At 43.2% G+C, this 21,883-nt stretch overlaps 1 protein-coding gene across 1 annotated transcript in view; it reads left to right on the plus strand.

The window, feature by feature from the left end:
- The first annotated feature begins 1,315 nt into the window (after positions 1-1,315).
- NXPH1 (neurexophilin 1) overlaps positions 1,316-21,883 on the plus strand; it is a 137,068-nt gene continuing 116,500 nt past the window's right edge. The window contains exon 1 of the mRNA XM_062567766.1: positions 1,316-1,369. Coding sequence (XP_062423750.1) covers positions 1,316-1,369 — 54 coding nt within the window. The remainder of the gene's footprint in view (positions 1,370-21,883) is intronic.

Genomic DNA, 21,883 nt, shown 5'->3' on the forward strand with positions numbered 1-21,883 from the left:
CTCGGCTCCAGCGCTTTATTTTAAGATGATCGGCCAAGGTCTTTGCAGATAGATTTTATCAGAAGTTAAATAGCAGGCGCTCGCCGCTCCCTCGCCAATAAGTCATTTTTAATAGAGACAAATCGCCCTGGACGCCCCGGAGCGCCGGTGCCGCCGCTCCTGCCCGCGCCCCCCGCCGAAGGCGAGCGGGCAGCCCGGGCAGCTCCCGCCTCCCGTAAGTGCCCTGCTCGGCGGACCCGGAGCGCGGCTGTGTGCGGAGACGGGGAGGCGAGGGGGGTAGGCGGCGGGGGGGGGGGGGGGGGGGGGGAGCCTGCCAGCCGCCCCGCCGCCCTGCCAGTGCCTGCGCTGGATGCACAGCGGCCGCGGGACACCCCGGCGCGGAGCGCGGCGAGGAGATGCGCAGGTGCGGCGGGCTGCGCCGCGGCGCTCAGCCCCTCTAGGCTGGCCCATGGAGCGCCCCGCGGAGCCCCGGCCGCCGTCGGACCCCCCACGCCGTACGTATCCCCGCCGCGCCCCCCCCCTCCCCCCCGCGGCGGCGGGGCTGTCCGCGGGGCGCGGGGGCGGAGGAGGGCTGGGCCGGGCATGGGGGTCCGCAGCCGTCGGGGCGCCCCGGGGCGAGGCCCCGGCCCGGGGCAAGGCGCAGCGCGAGTTAGGAGCGGCGGTGGGCGCTTGTGGGGGGTACGCAGAGCCGGCTCGGGGGTCCTGGAGGCGAGGCTTTTCGTCCCGATTTTAAGCGCCCGGGAGCAGCCGGAGCCCTGACCGCGGCACCTCCTGCCCCCTCTCCCCGCTCCGGCTCCGCTCCCCTCCGCTCCCCAGCGCGCTGCCGGGGCTCCGCGGCGGCGGCGCCCTCGCGGGCGGCTGCCGCCCGGTCCCCGCGGGGGCAGGCAGGCAGGGCAGAGCTGGCAGTGGCACCCCAGAGCCATCCCAGCCCACACCACGGGGCTCTCCCGCCCAGTAAAAGGACCGAGCGCCGGGGAGCGCTGCCTACAGGCGCTCTGCAGCCAGCTCGGACCGTGCGATCACTTTGCTCTGACGCTGGATTAACTCGATTTTAATCGTTTTTTGTTTCCCCCACCCCCATCCACACTCCCCATCTCCTCCTTCTCTCCCGCCCCCCCCCCCGTTCCCTCCACACCTCTCTTTCCCCCTTGTCTCAAGCCTAACCTTGTCTTGTGGTCATGGGGTCTATAATTTCATTTTTGTCTAGGCTGGTGAGAGCTCTGCTTGTTCTGTAAAGTGGATGTCAGGTGGATCTATGTTCTGGAAGGAACAAAGAGGCAGCAAAGGCAGCGCGGGGGAAGTTTGAGCGGCGAGGATGCAGGCTGTGTACTGGTACGCGGTCCTTCTGCTGCAGCCCACCCTCTACCTGGTGAGTCCTCCTTGCCCCTCGCAAAGGCCGGGGAAGGGAGACCTCGGGGTGCCGGGGGGGTGAGTGGTGGCGGGGGTGCACCAGCCCGGAGGAGAACGAACAAACTCACGACAACTACCCGCGGCGCGTTGCCAGCCCGGCCCCGTCCGCCCGCGGCGCGAAGCGGCCGCCGCTGCTCCGCCGGGGCTGCCGCCGCCTGGGGCCGCGCCGGGGGCTCCCGCCGGGCCGGGGGCAGAGCCCTAACTTCTCCTGCGCGGCGGAGCGGCGCGTCGCCGGGCGCGGGGCCGGGGGGCTCCCCGGTGCCCACCTCCCGCGCCGGGCACCCTCGGCGCCTGCGAGGGCACCCGGAGCGCGGCCGCGGGGCTCCCGCCCTGCCTCTGGGCTGGAGGCAACTTCTTCTCCTCTCTCGCCTCCGGAGGGTGGGAGCCCTTCAGCAGGGGGATCGCTGTCAATGTGCCACTACAGGAGACGTCTGCTCCGCGGTACAACACAGCACAGGCGTGCAGACACTCGATGACAAGCACAGCTGGTATTTTCCGTGTGAAGTGTCATTGACTTCCGTAGCAAATCCCCTTTAACATTACCGGGGGAACACAAGCAAACATCGGTGTTACCTCCTTTAGCGCATACTTTATTCCGTCTACAATCACAACGAACAAAACAAGGCGGGCTGCTTCTTTGTAGCCCGCACTCCCGCTCGCCTATGATGCATTAAGCTGGCAAACGCCGCTCGGCAGCTCTGAGCAGCTCGCGGCGGGCGAAGGAATAATGAAAATAAATTAAAAAAGGGAAAAAGCAAAAATCAAACCCTTCTTCCCGGAGCGCTGCAGAAACGCGCACCCCGGCGCCGCTGTCGGCGGAAGGGCCGCGGCGGCGCTCCGGATGCGCCCGGCGGCGGGCGAGGCGGGGGCGGCGGCTCCGCCTGCGCAGCGCGGGGCTGGCTGCGCCGCCGCGGCCGCGCCGCCTGGGGGCGCTGCGCGGCAACCGGAGCGCGGCGCGGCGCGGGGCAGCGCGGCGGCGGCGGCCAATCCCGAGCGGGGCGGGGGCGGGGGCGGGGGGGGCGCGCTGCTCCCGCGGCCGCGGAGCGCGGCCCGCGCGCCGCCCCGTGTCCTCGGGGCGCGGCTGCCGGCGGAGCGCCCCTGCCCCTGCGCCGCGCCGCGCCGCGCCCCGTCTGCCGCGGGTGTTTCGCCTTCCCACGAATTTTATAGCCGGGCCGGGGGGGGGAGGGGGGGGAAGGGGGAGAAAAGTGCGCGGCAAATAATCCATCAGAAACCGGGGCGAGATCGATACGTCGTGTTAAATTTTAAATGTGTTTGCTGGCAGTTAAACTGCTCTCGACTCATTACAACAACAGTGCTGGATTTATTCTAATGCGCCGCAGTCTGAACAACAAGCGCATTAATTCTCCTTTAATTGTAAACTGGGAGCATTTGAAAACCATTCAGTGTGCAAATTATGCTGATTCAATTACCGTTTAGTTACAGACTTCATTACCTGAATGCCTTTTTTTTTTTTTTTTTTTTTTTTTTTTTTTTTCCCGGAGGGCTTGGCATTACAGAGAAAAGGAGACAATTTTCCAATTTCCCTCGAAACAATGAGAAATATGATAAAAAAAAATCGGGAATAAAAGGCAAGTTAGGGGGACTGGGTGCATTCTTCAGCTGGGCTGTGTCGTCTTCTAAGACACTAAGGGGGGTGAAGGGAAATCCAAAGGATTTCCCTATCATGATTCTTCTAAGACGATGCTTCTGTATGTATGCCAATATCTCACTCCCTGTTCTCTGTATTTAGGGAGTGACTCTGAAAGTTTGCGTTAGGCCATCGCGTGATAATAGGCTGATTATCAGCACTGAAGCATGAAGTTTTGATTAAAGCTTTAATGCAGTGACACAAAGCAGCAAGGTGCAGTATTTTGTTGCGCCTGTCCGAGTGTGTGTCTTCTGTGTGGACTAGAGCAGTTTCAAACAGGAATTATAATTTCAGTACCGATGTATTAGGAAGGGCAAATGAAATAGAAATGCAACCAGCTTTTAATAGATTTTTTTTTAAAAAAACAACTTTTTGAGAATCATTAATAGTATAGAGGAGAGGGAAAATAATATGTTTCCTCTCTGTCTGAACTAGGCAGTATTCAGCGACCGTGAGCAGCCGAAGCAAGGCTGGGTTTCCTTGAAGTTACTCATTTGTAGACATTTGGATGGCTTCTCATTTCTCTTCACCCAGCAGACTAGTGGATTTTCTCCTTTTTCTAATGAAATCTTGGGGAAAAAAAAGAAAAACAAAAAAGTGCTTCTGCTCTTCTCCCCCTTTTTAGTAGAACCATTTTACCTTATTGCCTGAAATTTATAGAGATCGCGGCCGAGCACACTGACTGCGAATTTTGCTGGGGTAGGGAAGGTTTACTGTATTATGTTCATTGATAAGAACATTAGTTAGCCTGTGCGAGACATACATTTCCTCCTTTTGTTGGACTGTGCACGGTATTGAAAATGCTATATTTGATTTGCAGTGGAAATGCACTTCCTTCGGCCTAAACGAATAACTTAGTACTTATTTGGTAGAATTATGAGTTAACCTTTAAAGGCTTGCAGTTATTTTGTTTCTTCAGATTTAGAGAGATACAGAAGTATTCAAAATACTGCACTCAGTCTTGTTTACCATGAGGCTCCACTTCACTGCTGTTCTTTCAAAAGCACCTTAGTCCTATTTTAACGGTTAATGTTTTCTTTAACAGTGATGCTGTGTCAAACTCAAAATCATCAGTAAGGAAGCACGTGAATAGTAAGAATGGAAAAGACACCCGGGGACTGTAGCCTCTTTAAGGTTTGAGCTCTGTGTATTTATAAGGACAGCAGGGTTTTACATCACTCTCTTAATCGAAACCTTCTTCTCTTCTAATTCCTGACTACTTCCCGGTGAATTTCCAGTCTGACACAAAAGGACAATAAAACACCAGGCCGTTTTTTTTTTTCATTTCTTTCTTTTTCCCGGGTAGAAGCAACATGCTGCAGGAGCGACAACAAAACATGCGGGTCGCTGGCAAAGACGGCAAGGGTTCTAACTCCAGTTATTTCTCAGTAGCGCAGGTCGAGGATGGGCCAAAGGGAGGAGGCAGCCGCTTCCCGCGCCGCCCGCGAAGGCAGCGCTGTGTGCGAGGGCGCCGGGCGGGTGCCGACCAGCGGCTCCCCCCGACGGCGGCTCCCCCCGACGGCGGCCGCTCGCCCCGTCCGGCCGGGCAGGCGGCTCCTGCCGCCGGCCGGACCCTGCGCACCCCTCCAGCAAGCCGAGGGCGCCCGAAGGCAAAGCGCTTTGCAGCCTGCAGGGTTTGGCACCCTCCCGCCGCCCCCATGATCGCAGGCTCTGCCTCCGCATGCTCTAGAGGAAACTTCCCGTGCAGTACAAGAAAGGAATAACGCTTATTTTGCTGCGATTATTCCGGGTTAAAGAGACTTCAGTTCACTACCTAGGTACTCGCTATCCAGAGCATCGGGTACACAGCCAAAACCAGCCGGACTTTTGCGTGGAAGGCTGCTAGGGTAAGAATTCCTCTCCCCTCTCTCTCCTCCAGCTTGCCCCCTTCTCCTAGCAAAGAGCTGCTTCACCGGTGGGTTTGTAAATTAAGTTTTACACCAGTGTTGATTGGCATAGCGTTTTTCCTCCATTCAGTATTTAAGCAGTGCAAGAGTGCCATTCACCCCGCGATGAGGGCTGCGAGAAAGTTGTTTCACGGAAGAGCCTCTCTGCGTGGCGCTTTGTCAGGGAAGAACAACTGCGAGGCTCCCAGGGTCTCTTGATTCACAGGGCGATGGCATTAGCGAAGGTCTTGAAAAAAAGCCTACTAGCCTGCTCCCCGTATTGCGCTGGTTTTTACGGGCTGTTTCGCACCATCATTGCAGTTTAGAGGCCTTCTGACAGCCTAGAGGAGCTTTCCTACAAAAATGCCGTGAATAGTAGTGGTTCAAAATTGTCCTTAGCGGTGGCACACTTAGTACGATATTTGCTGAGAGGGTAAACAGGAGGTTAGTGGCTCCAGAGTTTGTGTACATTTAATTTCGCTCTGTGTTGCACTGTTTGCGGTCATTTCTGCCAGGTTAATGAAAGCTAAGGAGAACGTGAAGAGAAGATAGTTCTTCCTTTTTTTTTTCTTTTTTTCCCTTTTCTTTCTTTTTTTCTCTTTCTTTTTTCTTCTCCTTCCTTCCTTCCTTCTTTCTTTCTTTCTTTTCCTTTTTCTTTCTTTCTTTCTTGTTTTTTCTTTTCTTTCTTTTTTTTTTTTTTTTTTAAGACAGGTGCTGATTGTGTTCTACTTTGTCGTGGGAGGAAAAAAAAAACCTCTATAGGCAGCAAAGATAAAAGAAAACAAAAAACAAAAGAGAGACGGCATTGTCCTATCATAATCACCACCCACAGTATTTTCTCAGAGGCACTGGAGCTGAAAGCGTTCGAGTATTGCTTTTTTTTCGCAAATAAGCGTTTTCTTGCAATTTTCAGTTTGACGTTGAAGGCGGCGGCGGGGGGGGGGGGGGGGGGGGAAGGGAGGACTGGAGGGGGAGGGAGAGAGGTGCCAGGGCTTTTTATGCAAGTGAGTTAACATAGTCTTGAGACAGTCTCGCTCCACCTCTCTCTTTTAAAGGAGTTTGAGACACTTTCGCTGTGGTGTGTAGAGGAAATAGCTACCCTTTTGGAAAGTAAGGCACGAGAATAGTAATCAGAGTCGGATCGCCTGCAGCTGGTGAAACGAATTTATTTGCGCTCTAGTTTTCTGTTAAGCGGAGGATGGTGCATTCTTTTCCGGGCTTCCCTTCTTCCTAGCCATCAGGGACCTGTGCAAGGAGTTTAAGAAGCGGTTTCCCTGAACTGAAAGTTCCTTTTCCTGGTGCCTAAGGTATAGGTGCCTATACACCGTTTTCACTTTTTCAGTCCCTGGAGAAAGCAACTTGGAACAGATTTAGCCTTTTAGGTAGGCACCTGGATATAATCTAGCATCCCCTCCTTTCTTTGATTAGCCACATCTTCCAAGTCAGTACCTAGAGGTATCCATTTTAAGCTCTTTAATATTTCCCTTCATCTCTAACCCGCCATTTTAATTAACCAAAAGCCACTTTCCCAGTCGTCTTGGAAAGTGCAGAGAAGCTAGTTAAGAAACCAGTTGCTCAGAATAGTCAGTACTTGGAGAAAATGAGTCTGTGAGATATGCTTCCCTCCCTAGAATTGGCTTCTGTTCTCCCGATTGGGCTTGGGTGAAGTTAGTGCTGTGATTTATCAGATAGTTTAACTCCCAACTGGCTCTTCTTGTAAGTCAGCATTAAACCACCTCCTGGGTGCTTTGTAAATACAGCTCTAGCATTTTTTTATGCAGCAGATTGACATGTTGACGATTCTGCTTTAAGGAATGTGACAATAAAGTGGAAAACCAAAGGCTGGCAAGCACTTCATCAAGGATAAAAAGGTTCTGCTGTAAGGATGTCACTCAATTTATTGTGAAAGTCGAATGAATTACGTTTAATGAAAGTGCTCCCCAGATGAATATTACCAGCAATTTCCTGAGTTGGCTCTGTCAGATTGATATGAGGAAATGCCAACCCATATCAAAAAAGATCTCCAATCTCAATTACTATGCAAGCTTTCGAAGAGCTGCTTTTTATTGATATGATATATATTGGCGGGTTCTCAGTGCTGTGGAAACTGCTCCCTGTTCATCAGGACAGCACATTTCCTAGTTTGTTACTTAACCCTGCGTTTTTCTGGTTGTTGTTTAAATTTCTGCTAGTACCCTTCCTTTGGAAGGAAAACTGCCTCTCATCCTCTTTCCCTTTCTGTAACCGAGTGATCGAAGTTGTGTGTCTGCCAGAGACCAGGGGCGATGCTCATTTTGAGAAGTTTGTTCAGCCTGGATGGACAAAGCCGAAGGTCAAGAGAAATGACGCGGCTGAGACAATGGCATCGGATCCCCTCATTATTAGTGCATTTCTAGGCGGCAATCCAGAGCACGGCAATATTTGTTATGACTAGCAGTCCCTATATTCCCGCTCTTTCTTCCTCATCCCTCTAGGGCTTCCTTGGACAAATTAGAAATTCACTAAGCCCATGAAGAGAGAGAAAAGCTCTTATGTCGCCTCATCTACATAAGAATTGACTTTGTGAGAGGCTTTTCTATTCTATTTTAACTACTATGACACCGGTCGCTGCTTAGAAATACAGCTTCTTTCCCCAGAATCCGTCTTCCTGGGCTTGATAAAAGGAGGGATTCAGTTAGCTTTCTTCTACCACTTTTCCCTACTCTTTCTATTTTTTTTTTAATCGAGCTGGAGAAAAAAAGAGATGGTATAGAAGGACAGCCGGCAAGTGCTCTATACTCTGCAGCAGGACAGAGGCATGGGCACCTGCACACATGGAGTTGTGCACACAGCACAAAAAAGAAGGCATAAAGAGCTTATCCTTATCCTAAGTCGGGTTATTCTGGGTTCCTATTTTTCTGTTCATTACCGGATGTAAAAAACTTTCTTCTGTGCACGATCAGCCCACACGGTGTTTAAAAGAAGAAAAAAAGGTGTATTTCCCACTCTCCGGAACTCTGAGTACTTAGAGCCGGGGAAGCTTAGTGCCAGCGCTGCCAGGAGAGCAGGCGGACCGGCGCAAGGCTGACTTTGCGGTGTTTTGCTTCCCGGCTGTTGGCTGCTAGCGGCGCCGCTTTCTCGGCGGCCCCGGCGCTGGGGGCTGCGGCTCGCTGGCGCTCCGCTTCGCCCGCCCGCCGCCGCCGGGCAGCACCCTGGAGAGCTCCGGCGGGGCCGCGCCGCGCCGCCAGCACCGCGGACAGCGCCCGCCCGCCCGGCGCGGCCGCCGCGCTCCGCTCCCCCGCGCGCAGCCCCGCGGCCGAAATTCAGCGTCGGCGCCGTCTCCTGCGCGCTTCTGGGGACCAAGACAGACCCTTGGAAACGCCTCTCTCATAGACGCCCTGTTGCTGCTGGTCCATAATTCAGGCCACTGCTGCACAGCTCTCACCTGAAACCCGCTCTGGGCTTGGGGTTTGACTGCGTTTTTGTAAGGGAAGAAGGAGACGGGTGCACACACAGATCCATCTGTTCAGTGCTATTGCTGACTGGCTCTTTTAATGCCTAAGCAGCTTCTATCTTCTGGGGGCAAACTGCCCAGAGGGACAATACATACATGAGGAGGGAAGCAGGGACAGAATCTTGGATTCATCATTGTAAGGTCCCTGGCCAAATGACTATGGGGCTCAGGAAGACTATTCTGGGGTGCTTAGGCCTCTCTCTTTCTGGATCAGGGCCATAGAATCATCTCCCTCTGTTGGGGAGTTCAAAGACATCTGAGAGGATCACAGTCCAAATGAGTGGTGGCTCATAGCTAGCACTGAAGCACATGAGATGAGAGTGAGAGCGAAGAGTAAATTAATGGTGAATTTTCCTGTCCTCTGGGTGATGGCAGGAGTGTTTCTCAGATATAGTCAAGAGTTGAAGTTATTTCTGAGATGGTGTGGTGGCAGTCTGAGATCCTTGTGAAGAGTGGCCAGATCTGTTCTCTCCCCCCCTCCATACACCTGTGTCTTGGCAGCTGAGGCTCAGGGTATCTCCCAACCTCATCCCAGGTTTCAAGAGGAGATGACTGCTGGTGAGATCCTTTACCTCTGTAAATTCCCACTTACTATCTACAGAGCTGTCTTCTAGAGGACAGGCTGCTTTGCTGCCTGAAAAGTGCTTGTCAATGAAACACCAACAATTGACAAGGAAGGTGTAAGTGGATGACTGAGGGAGACCCCTTCAATAAAGGAATGTGATGGGAATTGACTGGGCTGTGAGGGAACCGTCTCCTCTCACCCCTCCCCCACCCCACACTTTGCATCCCTATCAACTCTCTAGACAAAAGTATAGGACCATTTATTTCTGATCCATGTTCTCCCATGAGCATCAGTTGTGAGCATCAGCTTTCACTAGACATGAGCCTTTTCCAGGTCCTTCTGATTACAGCATGTCCCCTTGCCCAGTGCCTGGAAACTCCATTGTCTGCTTTGGAGACATTGCTTTTATCTTCCAAATGCCACCCTCATTAATGTCGATGTCTCACAGTCCAGCCAGTGATGAATGTCTCAGGGATGTTCATCTGCTTTGCACACTGCATCCATCTCTCCAGGCACTCTGTATCTTCCTCTCCAAGGGGTAGTTTAATAATCTCTTCTCCCTTGCCCCTGTGTCTGCTGTGAAATGATTTGTCCACTAGTCGTCTCTGTCCTGTCTGTTCACATGCTGGATTGTCCAGCTATGCCAGTGCCCTCTGGGGTGTCACTGCTCCCATTAACCATAACACTTTAAGGATAGTTTGACCACTGCACAGAAAGACAGACTGCTCTTTCCACATCTGCAGATTGCTGAAAGAGGAGAAATGAGGTCTTTCTGCTTTCAGGGAGCCTAGTAAATGATAATGATACTAGTGCCCTGTTTTCTTCAAATCTTATTTTCTAATCCAGGCTCAGTTGCTGCAAACATGTCTAAAGAAGCAAAAGGCTGGTTGTTTCATTGTGTGGGTGTGTGTGATTGGATTGTTTTGCTTATTTTTTGATGAACTTTTGAAAGACTGATAAGTGAAATAAGCCTACATTATTTCTTTGTATATTTTCTTAAACTTTAATGAGTGCTGGGCTCGTCAAATTCCATTTAGCAGCCAAAATAATACCAGCAGAGAAGTGATCTAGTAGCCTTTGTTCTTGGAATCACAAAACCTTCTTGAGATTTTGTAATTATAATCTGACACATGCATATAAAATTTATTAATGGAATGTCTCTTTAAAGCTATGTTTATGTATTCATTTAGGAAGAAAAGTAAAGAGACACTTTATTTAAGCAATACACTATCCTTGGTTGAAAATCAAAAGATGCTCTTTACCATTTCATTTAAAACATGTGACACTGATCCAGAAATCTGCTGGTTTTGGATATGGCCCTATGAGTAGAGTGATTTTCCTGATACTACATACCTATGGGACCAGTAACACAAGTAACATTACAAATAATTACTGAGTGTCGTATTTTGCAGGAATAAACTCTGTCCCCCTCAGTGTCAGCCATGCATTATCAGAGAGTAATTTTTCACCTGGATCAGTATTTCCTGCATTTATCCTGAAGATGCATAAGGACCACTAGGTAAAATATATATATGTATATCAGACATGATAGAAATATTTTTCAGAATGTTCTTGAAAAACAAGTGCTAGTGTAAAGCAAATCCTATGAACTGATCCTTCAGTATTATACAGGATAGGATTCCTATGTAAATCAATAGTATACTTGTATGAAAACTACATATTCTCTCTTCTGCTGATGACATAGACCATTTCTGTCACCAAGGATTGCTTATTATTCAGGTGCTAGCTGAAATTGAAAGTGTAATTGGCAGTTCTTCAAAAATTTTAACGGACAATATTTCTGTTATGGAGAGTTCAAACCACCAGTACCATAATATTTATCTGCTCACTCATTTTTATAAGCCATTCTTGATTGAACTTTAGAAAAACAATTCTTCTGTTAAGCTATTTTGTCAAGAAATGTTGTCATAGTCCTTCAGGTATATAAAACTGCTTATATAAAATTAATGGACTGCTTTATATATTTACAATCTCATCCATAGCATTTGAGGTCTTTATAAAAGAAGGCATGAATTTAAAATGGAAATTATAGAAAAGTTGCATCTTCGTGGTTGCTGCACAGTCAAGAGCAGTACTCTAAAATATTGGACTTTAAAAAATCAGAATGTTTGTTTGTTATTTGGCTCTAATTTAGAGTGATTTCTGTTGTCAATTTCTGCAGCTACTCTGTCTCTCATACATGGAGTTCTTAACATTTACGTGGGGAGTGCTTTTCATGTTGAGATGATTTTGTAAGCAATATTGCTAGGTAAAACATAGCAATAATATTGTAGCTTTATGAAAGACACAATTGCTGACTGAACAGATACTTAAAGAGCAGGGAAATAAGGAGTACAAACACAGAGATGTGACATAAAAGATGTGAATAATAATAGCACATCAAAATCTTCACCATTAAAAAAGATGGACTCCATCTTGCTGTCTTCATCTGTAATGTATATTACCTTACCAAGGCCTACAGTTTTATATTCTTACTTATTTCTCTTTTCTGCTTCCATAAACAATTCAATTTGCTTCAGTGGACTACTTCTAGTAGGTAGTAGTACACGTTGCAAACAGAGGTATGACAGTATGTCCCTTAAGTAACCCTACTTGACGATATTATAGAATTAAGTGATTTTGAGTTGCACAAAGGATGCCCTTAACTTCAGTGGAGCCACTTCATGACTCGCATGGCTTGAGTTACGGGCTCTTGATCATAGGGCTCTTGATGAGACATTACTCCATGGGAATCAGCTGCTGGTTCTTCTGTTTCTTCATACGGGATCAACTACTGGTACTCAGGTTTTGCTATGTGCTTCCTTACTCTGTGAGCAGTTATGCAGCCTCTACTAGCACTAGTCAATGGAATAAGATACCATTCCACAGAATTATAAATGTATGTGTGTGTGTGTGTGTGTGTGTGTGTGTGTGTGTAATATGTGTGTGTATATAAGTGTAGCCTGTGTTTGCATTTTTAAAGCACATAATATCGGCTAGCTAGAGCAGAGTGGAATTCTTGGAAAAGTTATTGGGTGGGTTCAAGGCTAGTAGCAGATTGTAATGGTATGTGTCAGTCTTTCAGATTAATGCAATCCAATGAATATGGAAATCTGTGACTAACTAAATTAGAGGAAGGTGCAAATGCTTTGCAAAAACTTTTCTTCTCCACAACTTATGAAATATTCTGAAATATTCTGAAATACTGGGTTATAGCATGACTTTTTTTCTGAGTTTTACACCTCCACTAAGAGGAGTGTCATATGACTATGCAGCTGTACATGTGTATGTTTGCCTGTTTGTAAACGTATTAATGGTGTGGGATGCTGTAACATAGTATGTAACACATTTTAAGTGTTAGAAGTCCTGTCCCAGCAAAGCATTAAAACATAGACTTCAGAATAGATGCTAATGGATTGCAAATACTTTTTTGAATCTAAACACAAACTTAACTGAAGACAGGAGAATTACTTATGTGTGCATCGGTTCTTTACTGATCTGGGAGAACAGAAAGCAAATGCAGTATGGATTTTTTATTTTTGCTTTTAGGAAATGTCTTCAATATCAGAAAAGATCATGCATCTATAATTTTATGAATGTTACAAAGTAATATCTTTGCCAAGAAGTTGCTGAATTTACCTCTAGGTAGTGGGGATCTATTACAGTACTTATAAGTAAGCATTATGCTGCATATGAGCCCTTATTCTAAACCTATTTTATCTATTATTTTCACAAAACATGTATAATAATTAATTATTTGCTTAATTTTGAATTTTTGGAGTCATGAGCTGGGACTTATTCCCACTACTAATTAAACTTCCTGAGAAATATTCTGCAAAATATCTTTATCTTTGAAATTAAATCTAAACAAAGCTTTTCAAGTAGATCACTTATGTGAATTTTTTGCTAAAAGTCTTCTTGAAGTGTTCAGGCACCATCATTGTTTTCTAAAATTACAGATATACAAATGGTGGCATATCTGAGGAAGCCACATGTGGCTTGTACAGTATAGTATCTGTGTTCTAGATGTGAAGTCTAATTGCTATGATGTTGATTTTTTTCCTTTTGTAAGAAATATGTCCTTGAATGATGATCATGTAAGGCAAAAATTTAACCTTCACAAGAAATTTGCATGTTGATTTAAGTCTATTCACACTCTTGAGGACTTTGCCATTGATTTCTTTGGTCATAAAATTGTGTATTTAGCTTGATATATATATTTTCATTTTTATAAGATGGTGGAAAATGATGATCATTCCATTTTAGCCTGAGTTACATAGTGTGAAGTGACTTTTCATAGTTAGCACAGGAAGGAAGAAGAAAACATTTCTAATATGTGTAAAAGAGTATATATGTATGGCTATAAAAATGTTAAGCATTTCACTTGTAGTGTTGCCTTTAGTCTGAGCAATTTACTTTCCCGTGAAATTACCAGGAGCTGAGTAGATTCTATTCTCTTTCATTTCTGATGTTTTTCCCATGGTTGTTGTACGCATTAGTAAATATACCAAGAAGAATGTGGTCTTTGTCCACCATGAGACTCTGTCTTCAGGTCTAAGTCCTTTAGTCCTTCTGGTAGAATCTCAATGGATACAGTACTCCCTCACCTAGAAGCATGACTACATGATTTGTCCCTAAATTTTTAGGTTTTATTTTGTTCAAGTGGCACCTTGTTAGTGGTTTACATCTGGGAAAAAGTTATTAAAAAAAAAAAAAGGATCTGTGCTGCTGGCTGTAATAGTCGGATGATTTACTTTAGCTCAACAGGTGGAGCTGTGACTTTGCTAGCTTGTGGATCTAGGCTAAAATATAGCTAGAGCCCTGTCTCACTATTGCTTACATATCTTATACCCCACAAATTTGCACCTATATTTCAATTGCTCATGAAAATTCTTTAACCTCCTAACCTATAAAAAATCCTTCAGGTAATGAGAGGCATATATGCTCACATACTCATCAGGAAAAGCTGTTCATCGGTAGGAATGTGGTGGTTCTAGGGACCCACTATGGATATCTTCTTTTACCCCAACTCTGCAGGTTAATGAGGAAATTAGTCAGAGTCTAAGATAATATTTCCACTTAGCCCCCTCTGAATATGGTCCCCATTGCATAACTGATTTAAGATCAATCACTGAATCCTAGGAATTTCGGTAGCTACAACTATGACCTGCCTTTTTGTCTAGCTCTCAGACACTACGGAAATATTTGAAATAGTTCTCTCTTAGGTATGTTTACAAAAGGCCAGTTACAGTGGATTTATATTAATAGCTTATTATGTAAAAATAGCAAACTCATTGCTTGTACACCCCAAAATTCTTGTTTTGTAGAATACTTGCATCTCCTATACACTGTGGTCTGTGCTGCCCTTTTCTCTTGTTTTAGCTGCAACAGGGACTGAAAATTGTGAAGTTCTCTGCCAAGGTTTTGGAAACTGGAAGAAGTTGAGCAAAATGTTGGTATACAGACAAAACTGGAGGGTTCTTTGCATTCCCTTTGCACCTCCAGAGTTGGCTTTCCAGTGCTCTGCTGGATGCTCAGCCACAAGAGCTGACAGAAACAGCCACTCTGACTTTTCTGAGAGAAATGAGGAAGGCAAGCAGTTGGAATAAGTCCAAATGGAACAGTTGATGAGGGCCAGTCACCTGTGTTAGCTCTTTATTTGCTACAGAAACTGACCACATACATAACATACATGATGACCATGCTACTGTACATGATCCTTATACTGTCCATGCTCTAAGCATGTTGTGCATGTAATTTAGTCTTGCATGGCCTGCCCAGACCAATGTTATTCAAGAAATGGTGTAACTGGGAATTGTATTTTGCTCTTTGTTTTCAAACAACAACTTTAAAATAGCATAGCTTTTGCCCTGAGATCATGTTGTGCTTGAGGGAAGGGATGAAGGACCTTTCTGTGTTGGGGAAATTTCAAAAAATGAGAGAGTGGATTGAAAGGAACTGGGACAATAGCATGAAGATCTAGCTATGTAAGTTCTAGTTCCCTAAAAGCTTTCAGTTCTCCTGTATTCTGATCCTTTTATATTCTATTTTATATCTTCTATGTATATTTTATATTTCTCTCCCTAATATTTTACATATATCTGTGTAAACATGCTTTGTCTGATGAATTCTGATGAATGTTTAGAGAAGGGTTGTCTCCATACAAATTTTTGTATCCCTCAGCAAACCAGTGATTCAGACATTATACTAGATGTTCGCTAATCACATTAGAAGTGTTCATGATACTGCACTTACAGTGGCAAGGCCAAATAGGGAACAAAAAGAATACTCTCTGAAGATTTCAACCCATACTATCTTCAGTAAAAAATTTCCCCCTGTGATTAGACGAAGCAAAAAGCTTCCAAACAAACTCCAGTCTAAAACACACTGAAAGTGTTTGCCAAATGCTTATGAACAAAAAGAACAGAAATCAAAATGGGGAATTTCATGACCAGAAACATAGGGTAAATTAATCAAATAAATTATATGGTATTAATAATGTGACCAGCTACAGTCAGATTTTGGTAAATATGCCTAGTGTGTGGTGGAAACGCTACCCAAGTAAAATACATTGATAATATTTTCCTAATTTCAAACGTCTTCTGAGCACATATTTAAGGAACAAAAGCTGTCATGAAAATAGTTGAGACTGTTTTATACTAGGCTATCTTTTTAATTGAGATACTTTGACAATAGTATTAATTTTCAGGTTATTTAAGGATGTCAAATATATCTCTACTTAGGTAGAGAATTCTTAGAAGAAATGTCATCAATAAAAGTGACCTGCAGTGATTATAAAAATAAACCTTAGGTTGTGCTCTTTTGTTTGTCTTCATGATAGGTAAACATGGCATAGGAGATTTCCCCCCTTTTTTTTTCCTTTTTTTAAAAATCAAACAGTTCTGCCTGTTTAATACATAAAGAATGCTAGCTATGCTCATTGCTACTTTTGCTAGAGGACTTATTGAGTATGCATATTACCGTAACTGGGAAGACAGGGATTTTTCATCTTTAATTAAAGTTTGTTACTTCTAAAATATGAATGTATCACTGAAGCTGCATGGAAATCAGTAGAGTAACCAAACAGCAATCCTAGTTCAAATCAGTTATGTAAAATAACACTAAAATATCAAAAAAACAAATAGAATCTGAATAAAGATTCTTCCTCTCCCAGTTACTCAGGTTGCAGAGTTTTGATTCCTTTGATACCTATTTCTATGAGTCTGACTCCTATAAACCTGTGTCTCTATTGTATTCTTGGCTATTGAAGCATCATTTATCTAACAGCTAGCATTAATGGGGACTGATTCAGTGTTACCCACAAACTTAAGACTCTGACTTTAATCACAGCCTTGGTTTAAGGCTGAACTCTTCACTTTGGATCCTTTGCTCATGTAATATTACTACCATCAAGCATAGTAATGAAACACTACAGGGGATCAAACTGTCCGATGAAACGACTATACAAAAAGCTTCTCTTAGTGCAATATTCTTTATGCATCTTCCTTTTGGTTGTCTTGTGTCACACCCTCTAGTTTTAATTGGTTAATTACTTCATTCTCAGATCATTCGTGCACTCAATATCTGGTCTTCGTTAGTATGATGATTTCAATTCATGAAGCTCTGAATACCATCTTTAGACATCTCTCAGTGTGCATGTCCTTGCTGTGCACAACCTTTTCTGTGGCTGGTGTAAGTCAGATCGCACTTATCTTGTTTTGATCAGCCTGGGCTCAGTTGTCAGCTTCAGTCACTTGTTCAAGCTGGGCTCTGGCATCTTATTTTCTTGCTCTAGGATATCAGAAACAACAATTGCCAGGATGTTATGGCTCAGTGCCTCTAACTCTGTGGGCTGGGGAAAGCACATTGTTATATGGAGCTGAAACGTATATTGGATATTCCATGTAAATAGCTCTGAGGGCTGGAGCATGTAAAGATATTAGTAATTTTTGGCTGTAAAAGCTGAGGTGCTTCTGGGAAGAAACAGTTCAGATTTCTACTAGACAGTCAACAAACTAGACTGACTTTGAATGGATATTTCAAGAACTGTAAAAATTATGTGCCTGACAAAAAGGTCATGATCTACTACATTTCAAAGATCTTCATCTTCCCAAAGTAAGGGAACATTAGCACTTCTCAAAGAAAAACTTTTGGCTTTCAAAGCAAGGTATGTTTTCCAGTAATCTTGTTATTTGAACTATTTTGTGGGAAACTTTCCACAAAGAACAAACAAATAAGCCTTGAGGCAGATATCTTGAAGGGAAAATTTTACTTCAAATGGTTAAAGTTCAGCAAAATCATAAGCAAATCAAAAAAGGTCTTATTATGGGAAGATTCAGACAACCTTAATCATAGGCATTGCTACAAGAACCACCTGTAATTTGTAGGCACATGTGCCCTTGTAGGCACTCCATGTGGCAGTACTCTCCAAAATGGTGTTATCCTATAAATATCTCTTGCTTTTTTTTTTTTTTTTTTAATATTGCACTTTGGATAAACCGGAAGTGTTAAACAGAATGGCTAGAAGCTTATAATTATTGTTGTTATTGATAATTTGTTTAAACAGTACCTACTGTATACTGGTTACAAAGCAGACTTTCCATAATAACTTTTGGTCATGATGTACTTGTAAAAAACAGAGGAAATGCTAGACAGTAACGGGAGGTATATATATATTTTTTTAATTAAAAGTGTCAGCTAACTACATTCCATACATACAGAATAAAAAAAATTTTAAATACCTAAATGTGGAAATTATATGACACTATACAGAGCTGTAATTATTTTCTAAGCATACTATTCTAGGAGTGGGTATTATAGTGCTGTTGATCCAGAAGAATATGGTTGATTTTTTTTTAAATACAGCTTTCTCACCCTGCCACTTCTTTAGTTTGAGGTTTCAGCTCCAAGTATAATTTGCAATTAGTTTGTGCAGAAGTAGCTAAGGGACATAAGAAACAAAGCCTGTTCTTGTTCTTTCTTATCTGGCCATCTTAAAATATAGAATTTTTTCAATTGGTAAATGAAAATAGATCGCTAGTGCCACCAGGCTAGGGTGAAATATTCTGGCAGCAGGATGAAGAAAGTTCTGCTTCATTTCAGGCTACTTGTGACCTTGGGAGAGCTTAGTTATACCTTGGGACAAAAAAAAGAAAAAAATCATTTTATAGTAGTGCCATCTTTCGTCTTTACATGGATTTCAAAATGTAAATAAAATTGCTTTCTGTCAATGGCAGACATAGAGGTCATAGTCCTATTCACTACAAAAATTCAAAGTGCCATTTGACCCATTAAGGATTCAATAGATAACAATGCAGTCTATTCATTTCCAGTAATCAAATTTTTAAACATTTTACAGCCCTATATTTTATGCTTAGCTGTTAATTTCAAAAATAAGAAATAAATCACTGCACTTCATTGCAGATTTATTTATAGAATAACTGTGTATCAAATAAAAAAGTTATTTTAAATGTCAGGACATCCTGTATTACAGTCTTAGTGGCAAAAATGGCAAGACTGAATTCTAGAAAGATAGGAGACATGATTATCAAAGGACTTTAAGGGCTCCTTCCTAGTTCTACTTTTAAGTTCTATGAGCTTATTTCATGTAATTCTTTCACAGAACTTCTTTGTAGCAGATTTGGCATAAGTTCTTTTTTTTTCTCAAAATTCAAAACAGGTAAAAGGTATCATGCCTGCTGCTTTACAGATGGGGATAGCTAAAAACTGATTGAATTTAGATTATATGGTATAAATGGGATTTTCAGGTTTTGGCAAGGCAGGACATAGGAATACGTGTGCAACAATGCAGACTACCCAGACGCCTGCAGATTTCTCTCTGGATACCTGGAACATTTGTCAGCCAAAGCTGGTATTAAGTCCGGATGGTTCCCTTGATCTGGCCATATGTGCCCATCCATACCTTCTGCTGTTGTTTCCTCTCTTGGCCAGCAGACCAACTGTTCTGAAAGTGTATAAGCTGCCATGCTTTGAAACAGAAACCAACCCTTAAATGTGATGTGTTAGAAAGAAACTTTCCTACACACAAACAGAACTGCAATTGTTCAGGAAAAAAAAAAAATAGATGTTCCTTTTGCTGGAATGTAAATCACATTTTATTCTTAAGTATTTCCTTGCTGAATTATTTAGAAATTCTTTGGAAACGTCTGATATTGGTTATAGGTAGAATCAGGATACTGGATTAGATGAACTGATTTGGCCACTACTTTGTTTCTATACCATGTGGAGCTCACTGAATACATGTTACCATTAGATTATTTCTACCTAGTTAAGAGAAACTAGTGAAGGTTAAATACTATTAGACTGCAGATGTTTTATGGCAACAGAACCATGATGGATACTACTTCACAGCCTTCCACTAAATATCCATGGGTCTATAACAAGATCTGACTTGCAGTATTAAGCTAAAACATTGGAGAATAAATCTTTACAAAAAAAATCTTAAATCTCATATTCTGGGATCTTCTATAGCTTCTTGTACTAGGAACAAAAGGAGCTGTCACTAGGGCTGGTAGTGGGAAGCTCAGCATCTTCTATAAAGTGGAAGAGATTTCTGTAAAAAGTTATGGAGACTATATTTGTTGCTCTTGCTCAGGGCACAACCTCAGAGCCAAACACAAACAATTACATGCTCAGTTAGCCCATTTTTGAGCAGTGGGACACGAAGTTTCTCGAATCTTGAACATATGTGGTCAAGTTAGGAATGGCAATATTTGAGCTAAGAAGTTCTGTCTCTCAGATGGGTAATTAGATCAGTAGATTAGTATGGGTATAGTTGTGCACAAATGTAAATGGTTGTAGCTTGGAGTTTGTTCACATATGGACAAAGTTTATGCACTGTATTGGATCATGGATATATGTTCTTGGTGAGTTGACAAAACTCAGACTCAGCACAACTAAACAAGGTGAATATTGTATCTGAGGCATAGAAGATCCATCTTCCTGAAGTGTCTCATCCTTCCTCTGGTCAAATTCTTTTTCCTGGTCTTTGCTTACAGGTGTGTTTTGTATTCAATAAGAGGTAGACAAGCACAGCATTTGTTTATAATAATCACAGTAAGTCTCAGCTTGAAGGAAAATATGTGAAAGCAAACTCATGAATCTAAAAGAAATGATTCTTGTGTTTATTAACCAAGAAGGAATATTTTTCGGAATGGATGTGTTTAAAATGAGTTTCCTGTTAAGGTCAATGAGATCTAAGAATATGTGCTGACTATAACCAAGATTGCTACATGATCTGGAGAAGTAAAATTTGTTTTGATTTTTTTTTCTTTTGCTTTTTTATGATGGCACTTTGAGAAAACTATAAGCAGAAGGGAGCCCTGAGGGTTAGAAACTGTACTGTCAATATATTACAAAAAGCAGTAAATGCGGATAGAAAAGTATGCCAGTTGTCTATGCTATACATAGAGAGATTAATTTAAAGCCTGTCACTGAGATAATGGCTTTTTTCCTACCAGCTCCAGACAAGTTTAGTTTAGGTTAACAAAGTCTTTCATCCAAAGATTCCAGAGCTTTTTACAAAGTAAAAATATATATAAAAAAGTTAACTTTCAGCAGAAGCGTCAGGGAGTAAAAGATGCTGCCACTGCAGGCACCTTTAATTTTAAATATGCAATACTTATTTCCCTCTCTGAGTGACTAATCTCATGCGAACTGGTGATGAGGTTGGAGATGGAACACAGTTCTGCTCCGCAAGTCTGCACTCTAACCACAGGCACTAAGCATAAGCCACAGTGCTGGATACTGAATGAGAATTCATATTATAGCTACAATATCTCTGTGTGAGGCAAATGTCCTAACTGCCATAAACAAGGACATTCATATACAAGTAGGAATACTTCACCAATTGAGAACAATTAACAGTATGATAGCTCAACACATTTAATCTTTAATTGAAGTTGCAGAGCTCACCAAAGAATAAAACAGCGAGGCAGAAATACTAGAAAAATATATTGATTTGTCAGTAATTGATTTTTTTTTAAACATGAATCCTGCTCTCATTATGCCATTTCAGATCGATGTTTTAGGATATTATGTGTTTTTGCAACTAACTCATCTGTAATAAAAGCCCTCAGAGCAGAGAAATTTGATTAGAAAAGGATTTAAAAGCACCAAAGAAAACTGAACGTTTCATGATGGCTTATAAAGCTATTCATAGCTCATTGTCATTGATAAAGACCTAGCAGAAAAAATGGTGAACAATCCTTCTTCTTGGTATTAGCAGAGCTGTACCAAAACCTTTACATGTCATTAGGTTCTGCTGTTTCTGACCTTGTCTGAATAGCTGGGCTGTGCTCTCTGTAAGTCTTTATATGTTACTTATGTGATTTATACATTATTTGGAAGATAATGGTAGATAAAACAAAGGCTCTTTGCAGATGTGTTCATTATACTGTTGCAAATAAATCCAGGCTGAGATTTAGTGTTAATTAATAAATCGTTTACTGTTATGATGAAGAGGAATTGCTTGATGTCATTTTTACTGACATGGAAACCCTGTTAGTTCCAGTCCATCAAAGCACCAAAGCACGTGCTTTGCTTTAAGCATGCAAGAAATCCCATGGACTGCAATGACACTCCTCACAAGATTAAACATTTGCTTCCATCCTCTGCTGGATTGAGGGCCTATGTCATGCAGGAGCATCTGTGAGTACTGTAAAAATGGATGTAAGGCTAAATTCTTTCACTAGCAATAAATTAATATTAAGTGGAATCTAATTCTTCCATCTAAAAGATTACTTCATAATACGTTTCTTAATATAATATGCTGCCGCTTTCTCTACTGTGGCATAAAAATTAAACACCAGAGCAATGCCAAAGTTCACATAAGAAACCACTGTCTGAATTGTGTATCACTC

Source organism: Rhea pennata, chromosome 2 (assembly GCF_028389875.1).
Source record: "Rhea pennata isolate bPtePen1 chromosome 2, bPtePen1.pri, whole genome shotgun sequence".
Classification (NCBI taxonomy): Eukaryota; Metazoa; Chordata; class Aves; order Rheiformes; family Rheidae; genus Rhea; species Rhea pennata.